This window comes from Portunus trituberculatus, chromosome 29, assembly GCF_017591435.1.
Source record: "Portunus trituberculatus isolate SZX2019 chromosome 29, ASM1759143v1, whole genome shotgun sequence".
Classification (NCBI taxonomy): domain Eukaryota; kingdom Metazoa; phylum Arthropoda; class Malacostraca; order Decapoda; family Portunidae; genus Portunus; species Portunus trituberculatus.
The window spans coordinates 8,219,457-8,245,784 of NC_059283.1; the positions used below are offsets into that span (position 1 = coordinate 8,219,457).

At 39.5% G+C, this 26,328-nt stretch overlaps 1 protein-coding gene across 1 annotated transcript; it reads right to left on the bottom strand.

Moving 5' to 3' along the window:
• Positions 1 to 142: 142 nt before the first annotated feature.
• LOC123510395 lies at positions 143 to 20,448 on the bottom strand. The gene is made up of 5 exons (XM_045265511.1): positions 20,096 to 20,448; positions 4,070 to 4,129; positions 3,601 to 3,738; positions 2,681 to 2,823; positions 143 to 2,594 (listed from the first exon to the last, which is right to left on the bottom strand). The coding sequence occupies exons 1-5, from the start codon at positions 20,340 to 20,342 to the stop codon at positions 2,487 to 2,489; spliced, it is 696 nt and encodes a 231-aa protein (XP_045121446.1). The 5' UTR covers positions 20,343 to 20,448; the 3' UTR covers positions 143 to 2,486.
• Between the last annotated feature and the right edge of the window lie 5,880 nt (positions 20,449 to 26,328).

Below are 26,328 nucleotides of genomic sequence, written 5' to 3' on the forward strand. Positions count from 1 at the left end.
ATATATATATATATATATATATATATATATATATATATATATATATATACATACATACATACATACATACATACATACATACATACATACATACATACATACATACATACATATATATATATATATATATATATATATATATATATATATATATATATATATATATATAGTTTAATACCAGATTAATCAAAAGCCCCTAAAAACTGCTATATTTCCAATACAGACTGTTAGTGAGTCATGATGAGATACTAAAGTATTTGAAACTCAGGTTCTGGTATAATAAGGCAGCTGGTATTATTGTATAAATTTGTAAGCCTGAAGTCGAATAGTTTTATTCTCAGCTATGGGAGGGAATGAGGGAAATATCTCATGGGACTTAGCAAACACTTAACAAGAAGAAAATGCACTTTTAACAAGAAATGAAAACACAGCTAACTTCTAAATGATTGTGAAGCCTTTGGGAGAAAAAAATTAACCACTAAATGGCTGATATCGGAAGTACCCCGCCAAGAATTGTCTTTATTGTGATTATGTAACTTGTTGTGCTTCTGAGACACTACCTATACCCTCTGTTACATTTCCCTAGAAAAAATCAATCACCCTAATGCCACAACAACACGAAAAAGTTACCAAGCCACAACAAGTAAATGGGGATGCACAAAACCAACGAATCGCTCAAGTTTTGTGCAGACTGATTATCCCGTGTGTTATATTTTCCTCAAAGATCGTTCACCCTAATGCTAGACGAACACGAGAAAGTAATCAGGCCACAAGAAGCGAGTATTGATGTGTCGACCCAACCAACCACCACACTTTAATCTAAACTACCCGTGATGCAATTAGCCTGGGAAGATAACCATAAAATTAAGTGGGACGAAGACCTAACTAGCAATTACCAGTAGCAATGTGGCATAGAGTCCCCAGCACTATTTTATCACCTCGCTACTGTATCGATCAAGCAAGGTGTCTGGCCAGCCAAGATCACCAGCATTCAGTTTCTCCGCGTCGCCACAGAAATGATTCGGTTACCTCAGACTGATGCCTTGTGTTCCTGATTACTCAAGGTACGAAGTTTTGATTAAGAAAGTTCGGGTTTCTCTCTTGTGGCTTAGCTCAGGTGGCCATTCATCATGATTACTTGGCAACTTCATTACCAGTGTCACTGTTTCGAATATTACTCTTCGAATCGTAGCAACTTCTTTTTATTTAATTTCTTACACTGGGAGAAATACTAGAACGAATCAAAGCTTAGGACTTTCCACCTACCAATACTAAACCTTAGCCGGATAACAATTGTCTTTTTTCTATGTAAAAGATATAATTATTTGTAAGAGGCGAAGTGACAGAGGATACGTTTCCGGAATCATGATAATCATTCTAATTATAACGGATTCTTTGCTATGAATAACTAAGGATTTTATTGTTGTTGTTATTGTTGTTGTTGTTGTTGTTTATATTTAGACTTTCTTTGACTTGACTACCAGAACAGTTATAATGCATGAACCAGTACTATATATCCCAGAAGCACGAAAGTTACACGTATATCATAAAATACATGTCAGTGGGTGATTCTGAAGCCAGTTCGATTCAGTGTCTCGAAAGGGACATGATCACTGTGTCCTTATAAGAATGATTCAACTACATCTACGAATCTTCAAAAGCTTGCAGTGTGTATTCGGTAATGGATGAAGATGGATAAAACAATAACAGCAATAGTAAACATCTTAAGAATTAAATACATTGGCCTTAATACTTAGAGTACGCATTTGTAGGCTTTGATTATTGCTAACTGCATGACTGATTACACCACACAGGTCAGGAAACAGTAGTAATCATCTAAAGTCAACTGGATATAGCCCTTAGCTACCATTCTATCTATATTGAATTACCTAGCTAATTGAGCTGATCTGAGTTGGAGGGTATTGCATTGATCACCTTGATCTATTAGTTATAATCTTTAAATGCCTTTCTATCTTGAATTGTCTTGTTAAACTGAACTTCTCTGCTTGAGTATGAGTAGACTAGTTGAAACAATGATGTGTGTTGTAAGGCAGAATGGAGATGTCTTATTTAGATATCTTTGAACTGGCAGACAGCTTGTATAGATCATATCTTTGTCCTGCACTGGAATTGTAGGTGTGATGATGATAATGATGATGTTAGAATTATTGTAGCCTAATGGTAACATGGTGGTGATGCGGGGATTGTCGTGATATTACAATTTTCTAGTGTCTAATTGTTAATTCATGTTTTCTTCTTTAATCTCTTCTAATTGATGCGCCTATCGTGCATATGTTTCGAAGTGTGAATTCCAACGATCCCAATGCAGTCAGTCAGTGCAGCGAGTAATAACCCTCTTTATAAAACACTATATAACAAACATCCAGTGTTGTAACATGCATAAGAGAAACAAAAAAAAAAAAAAAAAAAACGTTCATGACCTTCCCATCACAAAAATACTGCGGCAGCCTCGTGTTTCCAGTGTTTTATCGTCCTATGATGGTTGGCTCCTCGTCAATGGCATACTCGTCGTCCGGAGCCTTGTCCTTCTTTCTCTTGCGGGAGCAGATTCCAAAGGCGACGGTGGCTGTGGCCTGGGGGAGTAGAAGTCGTATGAGACTTTGATGTAAGCTACATGATATTCTATTTCAATTTTCATAACATATCGAGAGTGACTGACCTCCGCTATGAAGGTGACCCAGGCCAGCATGAAGGAGTAGCCGTAGTGCCAGTTGGTCTTAGGAGGATGACGGTCGGGCATGTGGTGAGCAGCGTAGTGGAACAGCGACGTGGCCACCTCTATCACGATCAACACACATCCAGCTGTAGGACACGGAGGTGCTTAGCCTGTACATGGTTTGAGGTTAATTTGTATATGTACTGGCAAACTTTAACTACTAGTGGCAAGTGCATAAAATGTTACTCGTGACGATACTGGGCTGAGATAGAACTTTAGGCACTGAAGAGTTTCAAGTGCTGTCTCGATATCATCGTTATAGTTGCATTAGACCAGTGGTTCCCAAACTAGGGAAATTTCCCCCGGGGGGGGGGGAATTTGAAGCTACCATGGGGAAATAATTACACTACCTACTAACTAAAAAAATTTCAAAGTCAAATCAAAAGTCCTTTTATTTGTTACTAACAGCTCTCTATGGCTATGCTTAGTTGTTACTAACTGCTCTCTATCCACTTTACTCTGTAACTATAAGTTTATCAGTTTATTTGTACATTTGAAAAATAAATCAGTAAATAGTCTCAGTGTGTTTTAACTGCTCTTTCTCTCATACATATGAAGGGGGAAATCTGGATGGTTGAACTGGGTACAGGGGGAAATGACAGAAAAAAGTTTGGGAACCACTGCATTAGACTATTATATCAAGTTCGAGAAGCCATAACTAGCAAAAGGATTAGCTATAGACATGACCTTCAATATTTTCAAAGTAGGCTACTGTTAGGAAAAAAACGGTTTTGCTTGGATGAAATAAGACAACAGGCACTAAAAAGACTTGAAATGCGTCGTGATATATTGAGGCATTAACCATAGTCATTATCTTCAGTACTGTACTGAGAGGAAAAACGGGCAGTATTCGGTATTCAGACCTGCAACAAGATGGCTACATGCTGCTAGGCGCTTGTACATGTAGCGAGTGTGGGTAAAGGTGTAGCCTGAGAACACCAGCCCCATCAGTATGACCATCAGGCTGATAATGGAGAACGACGCGACTGTCCTTTGGTAATCTAGAAACGAAATGATGAAACATTATTGACACTGCCGTAAGAATCAATATTCAGCTAGCTTTCATCTTATCAACTTCCTATGTTTTCTTATGATAACGATTGAACTGTGAGATTGTAAAGGATATATATTCTATCTATTTTATTATTCAATTTGTTTATCTTTATACAATTTCCATTTTTTGTCATTATCATTATTATTATTGTTATTATCATTATTACTATTATTAATCATTATTATTTATTTATTTATTTATTTTACTTTATCTATTTATTTCTTTTTGTAATAGCTATGGCAATTCAGCGTCCATCCTTGAATTAACTCGCAACTTACCGATGAAGGATTTATGAGGCACCTTGGCTTTTGTGAAGATCCTGTGAGTCGTGCACAGATCTGAAACAAGAGAAAGATTTCTAATATTAATATATCAAGTTAACAAGGCGATATCTTATAGTACCTTTCATATCCGTCCCTATCTATCCTATACATAATTCCCTTGCCTTCTAGCATCCTTTTACTTGAAACTTTGGCGTTGTCTTGGTAAAGGTTAGGCAAGCATCGGCAAGCAACAAGAGGCTGTTAAAAGTAGCCACTGCCGTGGTCTTGGCAAGTGAAAAAGCTGTCAACTGGGTAAAAATTGTCTGTCCTGCTAGGCTGCTGCCGGTGCGGGTACACTAGTCTGTGGTTTGGGAGAGACAAAAGGGGGATATGTCAGTTGGGTTCTTCAGATATGTGTGTTAACAAAGTAAGCCAAATTAGCAACAGGATTAGACGGGAAAGTAGAAGCGAGCGTGGAATAACAAAAAGGTTTATCACAAGACGGTTAGCATAGCTAAAGTAGAAACAAGATCTATTTAGTGAGGGGACAATGAGTGGAGTTGACAGGGGGCCTTGACAGGAGAAAGAATAGGGAGCGTAGAATAACAGAAAGGTTTATCGTAAGGTTAGCAGAGAAAACAAAAATGGAAAGTTACATGTAAATTCCTCAGTCTAGCATGTGAGGGGACAAAGAGGAGCTGGCAGTGAGGTTTCACGAGAGGAAGCTTGCAACAGATAAAAGAATGCTAGAATAGAATAATGGAAAGAAGATTAAAAAGTTAGGAATAAACAAAGAGAAGAATTATCAAATGAATTTCTATTATGAATGTAGGAACAATGAGCAAAGTTATCGGCAGGACTCGGCGAAAGAATAACTGCAAACTAAGATAACAGCACAAAAGTACAAGTTTCAAGATATGACCACTTTCCCTCTTCCTGTGGTGCAGACGGACACTTCCCACGGACTCTAGTTAGAACCACAGCCAAGACTTCCTCCCCTCCCCCTCTCTCTGTCTCTCTCTCCTTTGTTCTCAAGACTAGAGAACACATTTGGCTCGTAGAATCCCGCTGTTCCCGGGCGGCAGCTGAAAAGTCTGCTGGCTCCTAGCTGCGTCACGTGGGTTGAGTGTGTAGAGTAAGAGCAGGAGTCGGGACGCCCAACATTCGACACCCTCGCAACCTGCACTTTTATTTTATTTCATTTCATCTTATTTATTTATTTGGTCTTTTACTGGTCGAGAGACGAAATGTGTTTTTAGGATTCCTTTGTGAAATTCCATAAGTCCTATGACATTCAGTTATTTCAAACAGGTTTGCCTTTCAATAATTACTAGAGTTTTATTTCTTATCAATGGCATTTTTTTTTTACCAAAGTACAGTTATATCGATTAATTCAATTAAATAACATTTCTGCAATTTAACGACAATTACTACTAATAATGGCACTACCAAATTCATGAAGCGTTAGATCATCTATATTTCTACAAAAAGCATCTTTAGCTTCCCAAACTAATGACACCGAATCACTTAATAAAAAGGATTGATGTTTCTATTGTCTAACGTGCACTATAGCCTCTAATGTTGCTATCGGATCCCATAAGCATTACCTAAGTAATATCGCTTCCTTGTCCCAACACTCCCCCACTCACAGCTGCATTCAAGTTGGTTCGCGTCCAAAATATATTTACATTAGTGGGGAGTTTTCTTTCTCGCATTTTCCAACACCCGCATTGTAGTGGAGAGCAAGACAGTAGTCAACTTTGTACCTGTGACTAACTTTAACGCTTCAAAATGTAGAACCATGATTTTTAGATATGTACGCTGAGGAAAGGCTCTGTTTTATAAAATCTCCTGCTGTTCGAACTACTAGGACAGATGGACCATTGTACGTATATATTTTAGGAAAACCTTGTCCTTGCTCTCTCTCTCTCTCTCTCTCTCTCTCTCTCTCTCTCTCTCTCTCTCTCTCTCTTATGCTTGTTGTCTTCTATATCAAGTCTCGTACGTTAAAGCTACATAACCTATCTCGCTGCTTGAATAACTAGGCTAGCGGACTGACGAATCACTATATCGAGGAAAAATGCTTGATCAGGGAAAAATACTTGACTTTCTTTCCAGCTTCGTAGATTAAACATGGCATGATTTCTTATGCCGTTCATCTGGCTATCCCTGCGTTCCCTTCCCTGGCGTTCTCATCATACGTTTGCTACTTTCCCCCGTTTTTTTTTTCTTTTTTCTTTTTCACCTTTGCTTTGTAATGCACCAGTCCGTCGAAGCTGTCAGAAGCATACCATGATTTTTTCTCACCTGCTATGATGAGGAAGTGACCTTTCAGAGCGCTGGTTTTATATTCACTTCTACAGAGAGAGGACTGCAAAGCCTAATCATCACGTATTATCCATATTATTGAGTAAATCTTCTTTTAATCTGCAATGGATGAGTACCATAATAACATTAATTATAGTCCGATTCATTGAAAAATAGAAGAAAAATAAAATTTATATTGGAAAATAGCCTATCTTATAAGAACCAAAATAAATAAACAATAGATGAAAAAGTGTAATGTAATAGCCTAATACGAGAATAAAAAGGTAGAAAATAACAGACAAAATGAAAAGAGGATACCTTAACAATATAAATGAAAAATAGGTGGAGAAAACGATATCCCAGCTTTGCTATCTCTGGAGAAAAGGAAAAGAGAATAACTGGAAACCAATTTTCTGAACTTTTAGAAATCTCATCATCGTCCCATTTCGGAGAATTTACGTCTCGCGAAGGAGGAAAAATGGAAGGCTGTAAGATGCTCTGGAGTTTTCTGGGGAAGACGTAAGCTCAAGAAACAAGATGCCGCGGCTTTTAGGCTAATTTCCGCTTCAGAAATGTTATCTTTGCTACTTTCTTCCTCTATTTCTTGTTCTTCATTTTATATATTATACTAATCTTTCTCTTTGTCAGACCAGAAACCACTGTTATTACTTTTTTTTTCTTTTAAAAACTCGTGTATCTCTGATCCTTCTTCATCAGTAGTCTACTTCTCTTTCTCCAGACTTTCTTTTCTATTATATTTTCTCCCTTTCTCATTCTTTTCAGGCCAGTATAAAATATAACATAACTTCTGACGTAATTTCTCCTGCCCCACCAACACTGCTACATATTATCACGTTCCTGTTATACTTCTCCTTCCCTCCTTTTCTTCCTCCTTATATTCGAGATTCTTATCGTAGTAATGATGGTGGAGCGCAATTATCGATGTGTGTGTGTGTGTGTGTGTGTGTGTGTGTGTGTGTGACGCAGTTTCTGTCCCCTCGCCCACGTCCAAGTTCTCACTGACTTTTCCTTTTCTTTGTTGAGTCATTGTTTGTTAGTTTGGTGCGTCTTTCATTGATTTTGAGTGTTCTCTAGCTTTCTTCTTCATTGTTATTGATAATAGTTTTCTTGTTTTGAGGTTGTTGATTTGTATAATATACTTTGCCTACTAGTTACCACCACCACCACCTGCTATTTCTCTCTCTCCCCAATTCCATTTCATATTTCTCTTCAGCCGCTATTCCTCTTCCATTCTCCCTTTCCTCCTTCCCTCCTCCTCGTGATCATAATGGTGACGTGCGGATGGTGGTGAGCGGCTGTAGCCAGGCGACGCCCCGTGACCTGAGAGGTGTGTTGGCGGGGCTGGCGCGGTGGTCAATAAGCCAGCCCCACCAGAGAGCGGTCTCGCCTTGGGGTTGTCTTGTCCTTCCTCAGCGGGCCGCGACCCAGTCCACGCCACAGAGATAATGGCTATTGATGTCTGTATGTTGCTAATCTTTGCGCTGTCTGCCTTATGAATGTGCAATGTTATTCTTCTGTTTTTATTTTATTTTGATAGAAGTATAAGAATAATTAGTCTGTTGTTCTTTATCTATTCATTTATTGGTAAATTAATAGGAAGTTTCAGTGAAAGGAAAAGAATATGGCTTAAAACTCTCTCTCTCTCTCTCTCTCTCTCTCTCTCTCTCTCTGATGTTATGAGTCTATATTTCTTGACATTTTTCTGTTGTTGTCATCGGTCATAATTCCCGCCCACTTGGTATTCCTCTCTCATCTCCTCCTCCTCCTCCGACTTCCGCTGCCACTACTACTGTCATTGTTGATGATTCTTCATTTATAGTAGTAGTAGTAGTAGTAGTAGTAGTAGTAGTAGTAGTAGTAGTAGTAGTAGTAGTTGTTGTTGTTGTTGTTGTTCTTGTTCTTGTGGTTAAGGCAAGTGTGTTGTTATTGAAGTATATAAATGTTACACCTCCTCCTCCCGCCCCTCTTCCTCCTCCTACCGCTCCCTTTCCTCCTTCTTCTCCCTCCCCCTCCGCCTCTTGACGCAAGGTGAACGAACCTGAACGCCTTGTCTTGTCCGCCAAAGGTCGCCTCAGTTTCTCACGTTCCTTTCCATCTAGACCACTCCTCTCTCTCTCTCTCTCTCTCTCTCTCTCTCTCTCTCTCTCTCTCTCTCTCTCTCTCACCAGTTGTTATTGCCTCGTTTCCTTCCCTCTTTCTTCCCCTTTCTCTTCTCGTCGTGCATTCATTGGGTCTATTTTTCACTAGCTCCTTTCCTTACTTTTATCTCAACATTGCTTCTTTCCTCCTCTCTTTCTCACTGTCTCCGTAACTTGTCTTCTCATCCTTCCTCTTTACATCTCCTTGCTGCTTCCTTTTTCCTGTCCTCTTTCTGCCAAAAACACCAGTTGTATACTGCTGTCGAGTCATTAGGTATGTTCCTTACCATTCTCTCTCTCTCTCTCTCTCTCTCTCTCTCTCTCTCTCTCTCTCTGTCTCTCTCTAACACCTCTTCAACGCTTCCCAAATATTGTTACCTGCAACAGCGCATCTGCTTTTAGTGTACCTGGTCTCCTAAATTGGTTCCATAACAATGTTCTAGATCAATAGTCCTTCATAACTTGCTTCACGTGACAAAAATACGTGACGTTGGAGTGGTTTCGTTCCATCACGTCTCTTGTGTTTTTTATTCCTCTTTTTTTTCGCAGTTACCCTCCCTCCTTCATTCAATCTTGTCCCGTTTTCTTCATTGTTAGCCCTCGTCCTTCGTTTTCTTTGCTTCTCTTTCTTGTTTGTCACATTTTTTTCATGTCTTGTTTTTTGCGTTAGATCAGTGTTTTTCGTATCATAGTAGTAGTAGTAGTAGTAGTAGTAGTAGTAGTAGTAGTAGTAGTAGTAGTAGTAGTAGTAGTAGCAGTAGCAGTAGTCCTTCTCTTCCTCTTGCCAGAAAATCACCATATTCATTGATACACACACACTCTCTCTCTCTCTCTCTCTCTCTCTCTCTCTCTCTCTCTCTCTCTCTCTCTCTCTCAATGACTGATGGTGAGGCGTGAACTAACTAACTTTTGATAGATTAACCCTGTCTTCCCTTGCATGCACGTATGGGTCTTGCTGCGGGGGAGAAACGCATTCGTCACTTTCACATTATACCGGGTTTTGGCGGGAAAGGTTGAGAGAACGAGGCCCCTGGAGTAAATATTTAGAAAGGAGGGAGAGAGAGAGAGAGAGAGAGAGAGAGAGAGAGAGAGAGAGAGAGAGAGTACAATGGATGTCTTAGCAGAAAATAACCTACTGGGTGCGATCTTTCAATGTTGTGTTTGGCTGGCTAGGCTGCGGCACCTGCTTCACACACACACACACACACACACACACACACACACAGTTTTAATATAATATGAGCGAATTTGTATGCGTGCCAAGACTGTGTGTGTGTGTGTGTGTGTGTGTGTGTGTGTGTGTGTCGTTGCCTAGCTTTTATCCGTCAATTAATATTCTCATTGTCTTCGGTGGAAAAAAATGCATCAATGCACACACATCTAATAACAGTTAGGTGTGTGTGTGTGTGTGTGTGTGTGTGTGTAATTTATCACCACGGTCGCCTACTGGTCACCCAGCCAGTCTTCCCCATTACGGAGCGAGCTCAGAGCTCATAGACCAATCTTCGGGTAGGACTGAGACCACGACACACTCCACACACCGGGAAAGCGAGGCCACAACCCCTCGAGTTACATCCCGTATACCTACTTGCTGCTCGGTGAACAGGGGTTACACATTAAGAGGCTTGCCCATTTGCCTCTCCTCGCCCGGGACTCGAACCCGGGCCTTCTTGTTTGTGCGCCGAGTGTGCTAACCACTACATTACTTGGTGTTTGTGTGTGTGTGTGTGTGTGTGTGTGTGTGTGTGTGTGTGTGTGTGTGTGTTTCATTTTATTTACATTTTGGCTTCTGTGTCTCTAAACATTTATTCCTTCCTCCTCCTGCTCTCTCTCTCTCTCTCTCTCTCTCTCTCTCTCTCTCTCTCTCTCTCTCTCTCTCCAAGTGATACATAATTATATCGTGTTACGTTTCGATTAACACTTGTGGCATCCATAATTTGGGAACAACTTGGATTACATCACGTCTCTCCTTCCCTCCCTTCCTCCCTCCCTCTCCCTCTCCATTTCTCACTCTCTTTCTATACGTCATGCTTAAAAGTAAGAACAAAGGGAAAATACACAATATGATAAAATGGTTGGGTTGGGAGGGGCGGGTGTACATGGGGAGTGATGACGCTAGAGTTTCCATGAGGGAGTGTAGAATTTGTCGCGCCTGCATTCCCTTTCCCCTTCCCCTTCACCTCTCGTGGCAAGTTCCGCCGTGCCAGTGAATTATAGAACATGTATTGACTGCCTGGTTCTCCTCCTCTTGCGCCCTCCACTCTTCTACTTCTGGTATTGCTGCTGCTGCTGCTGCCTGCCAACTCAATTTGATCAGTGGTTTCGATGCGACGCAGCGGTACTAGACTAGTTTTCTGGGGCTTACGATTCGATTCGCTTCGGACTGTTGCTTCTTACCTTCGAATTTCATGGTTTGCTTTTTTAATTTGTTAAATGTTACTTTTTTTCTTGTTGGGTGGGACAGCTTAGCGTTCGATTGGCTTCAGAATTTCATGTTTTGAATGTAGAGTCTGGTACTTTTTAACTCGCTAAGTATTGAGTAATCAGCTGAAATTGATTTATATTTCGCTGGAATGTTTGTTTTAGGCTTAAAGCTTCATTATATAAGGCCAGAATTGGATTATTGCACCTTGAATTGTACTTACTTTCGAGGGATGGGATGCCACTAACCTGCCTGCAATCGAATCAGCTCAGGAAAGGACGAGCAGAGTATCTTCTTTAAGACTCGAAGCTTGAAAGTTCCATTAAAAGTTTTCCATCTTATTGTGTGGCGTCAAGAGAGAAACGAGATCACAGAAAACGGAATGAAGGATCGCCCACTGAAATTAAAAATATGTTGAAGTAGAGAGGAGGATTATTAGGATTAAGAAAAAAAAAAAATGCCTGTAATTCTCTTCCACTTTATTAAAGAAAAAAAACCTTTAATTCTCTTCCACGCTGTCAAACTTTCTTGATTACACTTTTCAAATTAAGACTATATTAAGACGCTGGGTAATGACAGGACGGTTAATATCTCTGCTCATCCGGTCACTTACTCTAGCTTATGATCAATTCCCCCTTTCCTATCCTTCTCTTCCTTCTTAGCTTTCCTTTGCCCAGCTGATGAGTTTATTGGTAATATTACCTTTTACTTCTTCTAGTCAGTCAGTCAGTCATCCATTTTAGGTATAATAAATTCCTTCCTTTTCTCCTCTCCATCCTTCATTGATGTAAAGCCAAAACTTCATTTATTCCTTTCCGTCCTGCTTTTACCCAATCCCTCGTGCGCGCGCTTACACACACACACACACACACACACACACCAACTTAGTACCCTGGTAGGAAGCTATGCATAATTCCAGCAATGTAGCGGAACAATCTTATCAGTAAGACACTTTCCCGGTCCATATTCCATCGATCCCATAAGTCCCTTGCTTTGCCACGCGTCTCCGTTCTCTCACTAAGACCTTAGAAGTGATTTACGCCGATGATTCTTGTGGGGAACGCCCCATCTTCACTTTTTGTACTCTGGTCTGTACTTTCCTGCTAATGATGGTGCTTTGCAGCGAGTGAATGAGAACGTTAGTTTCGTGTGGGAATGTGGAAACTCTAACGTAAGAAAAGAAAATATATTACAAGGACAGTTTTCAAAGGTCACACAGATGGTTAGGTAGGTTTTTTGCCGCTAATGATGCAGAAACTTTCTTCAACTATCACTCACGCCATGACACCTTCTTGAAAACCTCACAGTGATTTATAAGATAGCACACTATGGCTTAAGTCAAGATGAGACGCTGGAGTGTTGAAAAATGAGATTATTAAAGAGAATGGAGCGAGAGGAGATAATTAGCGTGAATGGGAAGACTAACCAAAGAATAAAATGTATTGCTATGTTTTGAAATGTGTTGGGTTTCAGAGGAATGTGGTGCTAGTGGTGGTAATGATGGTGGACAGTGTTGGTATTAGTGACAGTGGCAATGAGTGTGAATTGTAGAGGTTGAAATAACTTGGGCTTTCATTGACGTTCTTGATTGAGAGTCCCTAGAAAATTAATGCATGGTGGTGGTGGTGGTAGCGGTGGTGAAAGTTGGTGTTGCATGTTTTGGCTGCCACTTCGCAGCTATTCATCAGAAAATCGATCTAATTGCACCTCAACCCTCATCCACCCATCTCTCTCTCTCTCTCTGCTACGCATTGACAATATTTCATGCGCACGACTCTCTCTCTCTCTCTCTCTCTCTCTCTCCCTCCTCCCAACCTAATTTCTTTCTTTATTCTTTTTCTTCCGCTCTCTCTCTCTCTCTCTCTCTCTCTCTCTCTCTCTCTCTCTCTCTCTCTCTCTCTCTCTCTCAACGTAATTTCTTTCTTTATTCTTTTTCTTCCGCTTTCTTTCCTCTTCTAAAACTTCCTCCCTTCATTCACTCTCCTTATTTCTCTCTCCTTTCTCCAGCAAATAATTCCTTCCTTTCCGCTATTACCTCTCCCTCCACATCTCTCATTTTACAACCCTCTCCTCCTCCTCCTCCTCCCTCACCATCTCGGTCTCCATCACCGTGAGTCACTATCAGCAGCGTCTCAGTGGAAAGCTTCTCTCTTCTTCATCGTTCACTGACGAAGAGCAATACAGACTTAGTCCAAGCGTCTCCTCTCCTCTCCTTGTGTCTACCACAATACTAGTTTACAGGTTCTACTGAAGCTTTGTCTTATTGGACCTTGCCTTTAGTCATATTCTATGTAGAGTATATATCAATGTAAACAAAATTGCCAAGTAAATCTAAATCAAATCAAATCAAATCTTCGTTTCTACAGCTTCGAAAATCCAAAAAGTATGTTTAGGCCAAAAGGATGTTTTGATGAAATAACTGTTGTTTCTTTCCTCCCTCTCTCTGTTTTTATTCGTCGTCTTTTCATTATTTAAAAGTTGTGAGAGGGACGTCTTTATTTTCTACTATTAGGTATGTAAAATCATTATACGTACGGTTATTTTTGTCTGTCGCTGTTATTTTCACTGTGTAAATGAAAATGGATATGTTTTTCTCGTTTTTTTTTTGTCAGTTAATGATGGGGATCTTGTTTTTTTTTTATTATTATTAGTTGTATAAAAGAGTGAATCGTGGTGGTTATTTCAGTCCGTGTTCCTTTGTTTTTCTCGTTAAGTAAAAAAATAATGCAACTCTGGTTTTGATATAGATCATCGTAGAAAAAAAATATTACAAACCAAAAAGGACAAAATAATCAACTAAAGGTATAAATATCGTAAAAAAAATATCAGGAAACAAGTCAAGTTAAAAGATAAAAGTGACAAAGGACAAAATAGAAAACAAACAATAGGTAGTACAAAGATTAAAACAAGAACAATAAAAGTAAAGCTACGTGACTCACCTGAGTATTGGTCTCTGGTATAGTGGCTGCGTATAGAATCCATGCATATAGATTGGAAAATTATACTCCTTGACTGGAGAGAGAGAAAACATCCGAGGCCTCCAAAACAGATTAGCCTTCTATTTCTGTTTCCTCTTTGTTATTATCATTAAAGTACTCCTGACTAAGTTTGATATGATGTTTACCAGTCTATGTGTGTGTGTGTGTGTGTGTGTGTGTGTGTGTGTGTGCTCACGTGCCTGCGTGCGTGTGTATTTGTTTGTGTGTGTGCATGTGACCTCAGCGCCCTCCACGTCTAGGTTGGATTGCTTCTTGCATCTTGTCTTACTTTATGGCGCTTTTTGAGCGCAGAATAGAGGAAGGAAGAGAAGTGTTGGATTTTATGAGAGGAAGTAAAAGAAAAGGAATTGATAGCGTAAAAAAGAGAAATGGTAAAAGAGAGACTTGGAAATAGATAGACAAAAGAAAAAGATACGATGCTTTTCAAACTGAAGTATTACTGTAATTAATAAGCAGTGCACGAGGGTAGGATAGAAAAAGAGGAGAGTATGAGCAGATGACCTGAATAATAAGTAAAGAAAAGAGGGAGAGAGAGGACCTAAGTTATAAGTAGACATTTCTAACTCCAATATGACAAGAATATCAATCGTGGCTCTAAACGCCTTGAGAAATTAGCTACGGTTAATTATAAACAACTGGAACCTTTATACGTACACGTCAGATAGGGTTAGTCTCTTCTCTCTTGTTTGCAGACGTTAATCGTGACACGAGCCAATGAAGGGACACTAAACGCTGTGACAAATTAGTTTACATTAGTTATAAACGACTGGAACCTTCTATATTAACGTCAGATAGGTTTCATCTCTCCTCCTTTGTGTTAAGTCTTACAATGAAGTTGTTTGTGTCTTGTAGATGTGAAGGCTGAACGCGTGTTGATAGTTAAAATCTCGCCCTTTTTTTACTTTTATTTTTGTTTACTCGTATTCACGGTGCTAAGATGCTAAGTTTATGGTGTGTGTGTGTGTGTGTGTGTGTGTGTGTGTGTGTGTGTGTGTGTGTGTGTGTGTGTGTGTGTGTGTGTGAGTGTGTCCTGCCTCAGGCGCGTGGCCTTGGCAGTGCCCAAACGCAGACTTATTTTTGAAACCTTACTCACAAAAGCAGACCAGTGTTAGTCGCTTTAGTTCCCATCCTCCTTTTTTCACTCTCTTCCTGCTCTTGTTATTGTTGTTGCTATAGTTCTCCTTTTGTCCTTTTTCCTCATCCTCTTCTTATTCTTCCTATTGTCCTTACTCATACTCCAACTCCTCTTATTTATCCTACTCCTCCTCTTCTAATATTGAGACGCTGCTCTTTGCTACGGTATTTCGACCAGGAATTTACTGGCATAAGCATCAGTATGCATCTCTCAGCTGGCCGTCACGGAGAGCGCTTCCCCAACTAGCCCACCCCCGTCAAAGTCCTGTCTCTCCTCTGTCCTCTGTTCCTCGCCGCCACCCACTACCACCACCACCATCACCGGTTTTCCTCGTTTCCTTGTTCTTTTGTTGTTCTTGTTGTTGTTCTTAATCTTCTTAGTATTTTTTTCTGTCATTCTTGTTATTCCAATTATCATTATTTTTAATTTCATTTCTCTCGTTGTCAACAGTTGAAATCATGACGTCTTTTAAAATTTTATCTGGTTATTTTTTCCCCTTTTCTATTGTTTTTTTTATTACATTCCTGGTTTTTTTTTTCTTTCTGAGGATAGTATAGTTTATTGGATCTCTCTCTTTCTCTCTCTCTCTCTCTCTCTCTCTCTCTCTCTCTCTCTCTCTCTCTCTCTCTCTCTCTCTCTCCTATACTAGTCTACGTCTCTTTTTCCCATTAGACTGCCGAACAAGCTGTATTTCTTCACGGGCGTCTTGGTTTCAATAACAACTTCATTTTCTAAACATTTTTCCACGAATTTTTCCTTGCTTACTAAATATACCTAATAAACTGAGCTAAAGTCATCCCCCACCCCCAACACACACACACATAAACCGCGTGCGTCTATATTGTTCTAAGGAGGAAAGTAAATTTATCACAGGAGTTTAAGTGAACCGATAAAACACACGATGAAGTAAAGAGGTGCGGCGAAGAACTAAGGGTTGCACGTATCGACTTGTCACGATCAGTGATGGAGGAGGAGGAGGAGGAGGAGGAGGAGGAGGAGGAGGAGGAGGAGGAGGAGGATGAAGAAGAGGAGAAAAGGTGGAGAAAAACGAGTTGTCACAATTACTGTTGGAGGAGGCGTGAAGGAGGATGAAGAGGAGATAAAGGAGCAGGAGGACAACGATAATGATAATAATGAAGAAGAGGAGGTGAAAGGGGACGAATGTGAAGACTAGGCATAGGAGGAGGAGGAGGAGGAGGAGGAGGAGGAGGAGGAAAAATAATAACAAAGAGAAGATGAACGATGGCTAAAAATGAGATTAATAAGGAAAAACACGAAAAAAAAAGTAGGGAATTATTAATATACAGCTGATGTGGAGGTGGAGGAATGTAGCCGAATCATCTTTTTTTTTTTTTTACATTTTTGCTCGTAGAAGAAAATGAGAAGAAAAAAAAAATAAAAAGAAAGAATAAACAAAATGAGAATATATTTATATTTCATACCGAAGAACCGTAACATTTTCTCTCTCGCTTTCTTTCTTAACTCAAAATAGAATAAAAAAGAAAAGAAAGTCAATAAAAGAAAGTAAACTCATGCCCAATATATCAATGAAGAACAAATGGAAAAAAATATGTACGAGATACTAAACTGAAGAAAACTGTAACACGATCTCTCTCTCTCTCTCTCTCTCTCTCTCTCTCTCTCTCTCTCTCTCTCTCTGACTGCGTGGAAAAAAAAGAAAGAAAGGAAATGAGAAGCAAGGAGGTTGTTGCCCCGTCCTTCAGTCCGCTGCAAGCCAGGCGAGTCTTCAGGTTCATTCCCGAGCTTACAATTTTACACACTGGTCCCCACAAGGAAAAGGAGGAGGAGGAGGAGGAGGAAGAAGAAAAGGAGAATGATGACGCTGTTTCTTTAAATATTTAGTAGTGGCTGTAGCGATAGTGGTGGTCTGGTGGTGGTGGTGGTGGTGGTGGTGGAAGAAGAAGAAGAAGAAGAAGAAGAAGAAGAAGAAGAAGAAGAAGAAGAAGAAGAAGAAGAAGAAGAAGAAGAAGAAGAAGAAGAAGAAGAAGAAGAAGAAGAAGAAAAAGAAGAAGAAGAAAAAGTAGAAGAAGAAGAAGAAGAAGAAGAAGAAGAAAAAGAGGAGGAGGAGGAGGAGGAGGAGGAGGAGGAGGAGGAGGAGGAGGAGGAGGAGGAGGAATAGTAGTAGTAGTAGTAGTAGTAGTAGTTGTTGTTGTTGTTGTTGTTGTTGTTGTTGTTGTTGTTGTTGTTGTTGTTGTTGTTTTACAACAACAACTACTACTGCTGCTACTGCTACTATTACTACTACTACTACTACTACTACTACTACTACTACTACTACTACTACTACTACTACTACTATTACTGCAAAGCCACACATCGACAAATATAGTCACCTGATGCTTGCTTATTTAGGTGCATTCCTAACTAATGTGACTTTAACGAGCTACAGGCTGAGGTGGACGCTTTCAGTATAGTCATACTGGGTCTGGACATCACTCGCACCTCACAAGCAGTTTCCATCACGACTTCTAGCCCACAGAGATGACTAGCCGGGTTTTCAAGACTGTTGCTCGTGCTAATAATGTAGAAATCATGCTAATATATCCTTAAAACTATAAAATACTGGGTTCTCAAGACAATTTCTCTTGCTAGTGATGTAGAAATCCTGTTCATATATCATTAGAATCATAAAAATATTCTCAAAAACATGTCACTTTAACTAAAGCCTTTTGAGTGTAGTGGAGATGGGACGTTGAAATGACTAGCTGGGTTCTTAAGACTGTTATTCTTGCTAATACATCAATAGAACCATAAAAATACCCTTAAAAGGCCGTGTGACCTCAGCCTTTTGAGTGTAATGGAGGTACGGCACAAAGGTGTTGCATAAGATCCCAAGGCAGGCAGGCTCTTAGTCCTCCGTGGTGTCCTTCATTCACTTTTGAGGCAAGGTCTCCCAGCATGAAATTGTCACGAGTCACGATGATGAATGGTTAGGCTCTCATCGGTATCTTTCCTTCTAATGATGCAGATTTTTTTGTTACACTGTCTCTAGAATGAAAATATCCACGAAAACTCCTTTACCTTCAACTAAAGCCTATTAATAACGTATTCCTATCAGAATATAATTAAAATCTTGAGAATACTAAAGAAAACTAATTATCTTCCACTAAATCAGGTTAATGTTGCAACATTCTTGTTAAATTATCAATAGAATCATAAAAAAAAAACCACTGATGGAAACTAATTTCCCTTCCGCTAAAGCTAGTTGATAATACAGAACCCTTGTTAACTTCAATGGAATCATGAAAATACACTCGAAAACTCCCAGAATTGATACATGAGCCTGTTGTAGTCAGAATAAGAATGTGATCCATTGCTATCAATCAGAACCATTCTCTCCTATTCGAATGAAATATATAATATTTCATATATATATATATATATATATATATATATATATATATATATATATATATATATATATATATATATATATATATATATATATATATATATATATATATATATATATATATATATATATATATATATATAGCTTGTAAAAGTTAGAATTCCCAATTTGTATGAGTAATTAGTTTAAATATGATGGAACTGTGTCGTTTTTATAAAAGCAAGGTACGATTTTTCAAACTAAGTACGAGAGAGAGAGAGAGAGAGAGAGAGAGAGAGAGAGAGAGAGAGAGAGAGAGAGAGAGAGAACGAGGGAGGGAGAATGGAATGGCCTGCGATGAAAATTGTAGCTGTTATCCTCTTATGTAATGATAGAATAAGGGTTATTTCTTTTAACTCTTGTTCCCCCCCATCTCTCTCTCTCTCTCTCTCTCTCTCTCTCTCTCTCTCTCTCCTCAATACTGAAGTAGGGTGAATCTTACCAGAGAGAGAGAGAGAGAGAGAGAGAGAGAGAGAGAGAGAGAGAGAGAGAGAGAGAGAGAGAGCGATTTATTTAGGAGAGAACCTAACCAAGGAAGTAAACGAAAAAGAAAAAAAAGATAAGCCTAAAGAAGATGCCAGCCGGGAAAGAGAATCACATTATATTATCACAGAGTAGATGAATTTACGAGAAGTGTCTTATATTCAACCTCTGATGAAATTCGCCGATTTTTCTACTCCATTCATCTCACTTAAGCCTTTAAATACTATCAAGAGATACGAAACTGAAAAAAAAGATCACAAGAAGAACTCACATACACATGGCCCACACTTGCCCTCTCATCAAAAAAACACTTTGGGAGAGCGGTAGGTATGACTTTTAACTGTCATCTCCAGCAAACAGGTTTAACGTAAAGATTCACAGTCTTACACGCTCGGTTCCCCCAACACACACAAACATACACACACACAAAAAAAAAAAAAAAAAAAAAAATCAAAGACCACAGTGATACTTTATTAGCTCTTAAAGGTATTACTTCTGTTTACACTGTATGATTCTTGCTAAACATCACTAGTAACATATAAAATCTTGTAATGCAGGTAACTTCCACTAGAGCCTGTTAACCCCTTCAATACTGGGGCACATTTTTACCTTGAGATTTGTGTACGATTAGACCATTTTATTGACATTAGAAAAAAATCTATAGAAATCAGAAGATTAATAGACAGAATCTTCATTATTTAAATCCCCCACATGACTTTCTGATGCTATATAAAATCACCAAAGAGTAACCAGAACGAATATGGGAACTCGTAATGATACTGAAAGGGTTAAACATCAAGGTAAGACAAGGTGCGCATACAATTATTGTGAAGAACAAGACGTATAATAATCTAAAACACCTTTTAAAACCTAGTTATTTCTATTTGAGCCTGTTAAAATGTTAATATAGATCTCAAAATACCACAAACTTTCATAATCTCTAAGAACTTTCACTAAAACATATTAAAAAAAAAAAAACGTAGATACAAAAGCATTACTGGTTCCATTCCTGTACATCACCAGTAGCTTTAAAAACCCCCAAGAGCGTGTTGACAGCAAAAACAACATCCAATCACGTTACTAATAAAGAACAGCGTTTATTATCTGGATATCTCGCTACTCACCCGTGATAACTTCCTTGGACGAATTTTCATAGGCTGTCCTGCAGGTTCTCCATATGCCCGTATAGGAGCGAAGGAAGAAGTGGTCAGAGGACGGGATATAGACACCAGTCCCACCGTCCACAATGCCCCAGTAGTCGGTAGACATTGCGATAATCCATAGCAGGCAGCCCAACGTGAGGAAGCCGGTGACGACGAAGAGCACACGTCGCTCTACCAGCACCTCATGCGCGGCCTTTCGATTCACCATTCTTGTTTGACACTGATCGTGCGTCCGACACTAGCTCGTGGTGGTGTCGCGGCGCCGCTCTCTTCAGCCCACCTCTCGTACCGCACACTGGCTGGCTTTGGGCTGATGGTTGTGTTGGTGGGCTGCAGGCAGATGCAACAGGTTCAAGCCGCGCCCCACTTGGCAGAATGCGGCACAGCGTGTGGTTGAAGCTTAAAATACAAGGTTGCGTGCATTATTTGACCAAAGCGTCAGTTTCTAGAGTCAATTTGAAGCGGGTTAAAATAGCTGATATAGGGACTTGTGTCTATTACGATAAAGTATGGTAAGGTTGTTATGTTATGTTGGGTTAATGGGAGGCGTATGTGGTAAAATAGTCCCCAAACACTCGAAACGCCTCAAATCCCTACACTAAATATCCATCAGTCACCCAAACACACACGAAACACACTTAAAACATTCAAAATAAACTCAAAACATCCAACACCATCGCAAAATACTCATGAAACACATCCAAACGACACCACACACGCAAATTCAGCCCAAATAAACACAAACCACACTCGAAACATCTAACAATATCTGAAAATACCGTCAAATCTAATATCAAAAACACCTGTCTATTTATTTACCCGTTCCGTTAAAAGTATCCACACATTCATAACCATCCATAAGGCCACTTACCCATCCTTCATTCCACTTGTCCCTTATCGATTAATCCTCCCAACCACCCACTCACTCACCCTCAACCTTCCTTCATCCCATCCTTACTTCCACACTTTACTTTAGTTTCCACTTTCAACGCTTATTTTATCCTATTTATAATCTCTCTCTCTCTCTCTCTCTCTCTCTCTCTCTCTGTTCAGCACACGTGTACTATAAAAAATAACTCAACGCTCCTTCTCCTCCATGACCTCGGCTTCCCTAGGGACCTCACCCCAAGTCCCTTGACCAGTTCTGATTGGCCAGGTTCTGTCACTTGATTGGTCAATTCTTTCCGCTTCTCATTGGTTTAAACATGTCTATCTCAGTTTTCTTTCTTTCTTTGGCCATCTCATTTAGATGCCTCTTCCCTTAATGCACTTCATTTCGCTTATATGCAATCTCCCGCATCTCATCCTATCTCATCAATCGATATCATTCTGTTCCGAACCTTTATGCCGGACGGATGGATCCAGAATTCCAGATCTTCAAGATCAACGAGATCGTGATGCAGGAAATTCGCTTCTGCTGGAGCTCTCCGCATTTGGCTCCCCAACCTTCAGTTACTACTGCTGGAAGCCTACACATGTGTACCGGGGCTCTCCCTCTTGTATACCGGACCGGTCTGCCAAATACTTGGTTAGGGTTAGGCGTTGGGCAGGGACATTGCGAGGGTTTTTAGCAAACGGGTGTTCAAACTGCTCTGCTTAGGTAGGCTTCTATTTACTGCTTTAGTTGTGTCATGTGTCGAGCTTTGGCTCCCTATAAGGAAACTTTGTTTTTGTATTTCTGCTGTGATCTAGGCATATGTTGAAGCCATGTCTAAAATTAAAATAAAGCACCCTAACTTTCGCCGGCAACCAAGATTCAGCTGCTCAGAGCCCTATCCAAACAATTGATCTATGCAACCCAGATTATTCCAGCACCAGACGCGAATAGCGTGCTTAACCAAAACGGACGATGATGCAGACAAAATTTTCTTTCCTGCCACCTTGGACATGCTTAAAAACAGAAAATTCCAGTCATTGCTTCCCCCTGAAATGACAGCAAAAAGAACCATCATTATAAGAAATAATGATGAACACATATATTACAACCCTAAAAAGATATCGAGGATGAAATTCTTAACGAGAACGACTTCCTGAATGAAGGAATATAAAATATTTTCAAAATCCCTATAAAGAAAATTATTAAGATTACACTGAACGACAGCCAAAAAGCAGCCAAAAAAGCAGCCGAAAATAGACTCTTAGCTTTTCATATGAGTATTCCCCACTTCAACATCAGTTTAGACTAATTTATCCCAGTCGTTACTTGTTTGAAATGTTACGCAGTAAAGGACCATCCAACAAACAAATGCCCTAAGACAAATGCTATCAAAATTTGCTCGGAATGCTCCAGCGCTGAACATAAATGGAAAAGTTGCAAATCAACAGAAAAAAAATTGCATCAACTGTAATGGGGACCATCATGCATTAGCCAACAAATGTCCGAATAAGAAAGAAAGTTATTGCAGAGAAAAGAAAGGCTCGAAAGCAAGGCAACACGCATACTTATTGCCAAGCCATAAAACACGACACCCCTCAACTACCTGCCATTCAACCTACGACCTGTCTATACTATATAGTATAGACAGACACACGCAACAAAATTCAGACGTGCCTATATATTTCATGCCCTCTACCTAAACTCCATTATCCCCAGACAGCTTTAACGCTGAACTCAGTAAACTGTAGAAGGAAAATGATCTCCCCACCATAATGATACAAGAGGACCCACCTTCTGGTACCATTCTAAACTTAATGACACAGAACACCTCTGCCAACACCAAAACATGCAGTATTACAAGCCACTCACAGCCAAGCATCAACACCAGTAATCTCTCTTCTCAATCAATCACACGAGCCCTTGACAATATTCCCCAGACTAAAGACACACCAACAACAATCATAAACAACATTAGATTGAAGACATGCCCCAATTCCCGACGTCGGATATTGCTAAGTTGCCATTGATCGCTGGCTGTTTTAATACACGACTCGGTATACAGCCAGCCAGCTCGCAAGAGACACACATTCTAAAATTCATATCATAATAAATCTTGAGATATTGAGTCTTTGTACTGCAAACCATTAATTCCAAATGTTTATCCTAACATTATCCATATGATCTGATAATACACACTCTACAAAACTATTATTATAAGCTTAATACTCACAGTCGCGGTTTCAATGCTCTCGCATTTTTTACTAGTCTCAACTACATATTTGGTGTGAAACATTTTTTCATATAGTTCAACAGAGAGCACTGTTTCTCCTCTAAATATTACAAAGGAATACATTCTGTAATAATCTTGGTAGAGCAACATTTTTGCGGCCGAAGGCATATCAAACCAAAAAGACTAACTGAACTCGGGAACACCGAGTCCTCTCAAAACACCAAAACAACCCCGCGGCCCGCGGTTGTTTGGAAGCTCGTGTGGAGTAGGGTGACCAGACGTCCCCGATTTCAGTGACCTGTCCCCGGCTACTGCTGTCCCCGGTTTTCTGTAACTGAAAGATCACTTGATGCGTTAAAAACTACTCCTTTTGATTATGATAATTATGTCCTTTTATAATTACTCTTTTAGAATGTCAAGAATAAGGAGAAGGCCTTATTTTTTATATAGTTTCCGTGAAGACGGTGAAGTGTATAGCGGACACATTTTAATAGCTAATGGGTGTTCATGATCTCAGATATTTCATCAGGTAGAGATTTTTTTCTTTGCAACTTGGGTAAATAAGGCGAGAGAAACTTTTGATTGCTGGTTTAGAAATGGTACGGATAGTATCCCCGTTTTAGTTTTTCCAGTGCAAAAACACTACATGTTTTACCTCCTGAACTGAAAATGTCCCCGAAATTTGTCTCAGAAATTTGGTCACCCTAGTGTGGAGTGTTCTTAGAGCTGGAACAGAATGCCGGTTTATACATGTAGCTGACTGCAATTCTATATCAAAAAAGAAAAACCAAGGCGTGAAAGGATGGACTGTGTTTTCCAGGAAGAAAGACGCGGCTCGAAGAAGATTATGGGAGACACGATGTAAACGAGGCCCGACGTGGAGAGCTACCAAGGACCATGCTATCTGCTCAAAGCACTTCATAGATTGGTGCAAAGGACCGTCAGCATCGCATCCAGACCCTGAACTGTTTGCCTATAACCGGTGGGGAGCAGGTAGAAACCTGCTTGATGTTGTTTACATACGGAACGGACAATCTTTCACTGAAGTCATACAAGGATTTTGCATCAAAACATCGTGTTTATTTGATATTCGTCACATTTTCTGGATTTGATTGCTAACTAATTAACTTGAACCAATGAAACGTGGTTACTTACTGAAAATAATGTAATTCACTCAAGGTGATGAAGTGTCCCAAAACTGAGACCATGAACCAAGCATTTTTGGCTCGTTTTGCCATATAACGTTCTCTGTGCTTGGTGAAGCTGATTAGAGATGTTCCTAATAATTTATTACTTAGTTTGATAGCACATATATGACGTAAAATTTTTTTCCACCATACCGAGTTGAATGTGCTAAATTAAGTTATCTGGAGAATCTGGCAGCTTTTCAGCACTTTTCGACGTCGGGAATTGGAAAAGATTTCTGGCACCCAACTAGGGATGCAAATCATAAAAAAAAAAAAAGGATGGCCAAAAGATACATTCAGTCTTAATTATTTGAAATCTGCAATAGATAACGGCAGCTTTAAATAGAGGTTCACTAACACTGCATATAATGAACAAGAAATTTATAGCCACCTCACAAACAACAATAATGACCTCACTAACTGTTTTTTTTTATTTTTATTTATACCATGTGAGTTTTTACGGAAATTTATGGGCTAAAGGGGGTACTTTTTGGGGTACCTTCTATCTGAAAGCCCACCCGATAGGAAGCCGTTGCCCCGAGTGAGGAAGCCCAACCTACACTCGGACCGTGGACAGGATTCGAACCCGTGCGCTTGTAGACCCCTCGGATCCCAAAGCACGCATGGTTCCACTGTACCACGGCGGCCTGTTGGTGTATAATGCCCAGATATAATACTACTCAACAGTCACGGGATGAAAACACATGAAAATATAAAAACATTCAACTACACTACTTACCTCATTAATTCCAACGATGAACTGCACGACGGTTCAGCTATTCTTGTTAAACATAAACTAAAAACAAAATGAAAGATCATTCTGACTGACATACTACACATTACAACAAAAACAAATACAGGTCCAATAAACATTGTAGCAACATACCTTCCACCTTGAAGACCATATTTACCAATGCCAGACTTCCATGCAATAGCCTTCCAATCAATCCTAAACTACATCATCGGCGACTTGAACGCACATCATCCAAATTTAGACAACAAAAAGAAGTAATAAAGTAGACAAAGTTCTAATGATACTAATCAATAATAATAAATTGGCTCATATAGGGCCAGATTTCCCTACCTACATATCTCATAATGCATCATCCACCACAGACATAATACTAACCAACAACAAAACATACAATATACTTATTCAACCTGGACCCACAAGTGAGTCACTTTAACCCTTTATATTTCACCCAACTTTTCTCTCTTTCCAATTTATTCATTCATCCAATTTCATTCCCGTCTCATTCCGGTGAAAATACTCCAAAACAATCTCCCGACCACAAATCATACCCAAACCATCCCAAAAGACACCACACACTCATGCAAATAACTTAAAACACTCAAAATAATTCCAAGACAAACTCAAAACTTCATATAACACTTTTAAATATCCCCCTAACATTCTCAAAACACACCCATATACTCAAACACATCCCCGCAGCACAGTCAAAATAAGTAAAATACATCTGAAACTATCTAACACATAATGAAAACGCCCAAAATGCACCCAAAGCACACTTATAGCACCCCACACACACTCAAAACGCAATGTAACACTACCAAATACACTTAAAATACACCAAATATAACCCCTCCCCCAAAAAAAAAACACCTGAACACTTTATATATATATATATATATATATATATATATATATATATATATATATATATATATATATATATATATATATATATATATTTATCGCCGTGGCGCAGAAACAAAGCATGCGTAAGTTTAAGGTACTGGATTAAGAGTAAAATGTGGAGCAGCATCACAAGGATAGTACATAATGAGTACATATAGGAGTAAAGGTGAGAAGTATACATCACATGTGTTTACAAAACTGTCGGCCGTTAATGGAAGGGATGCTGAGCTGGGCCTACAT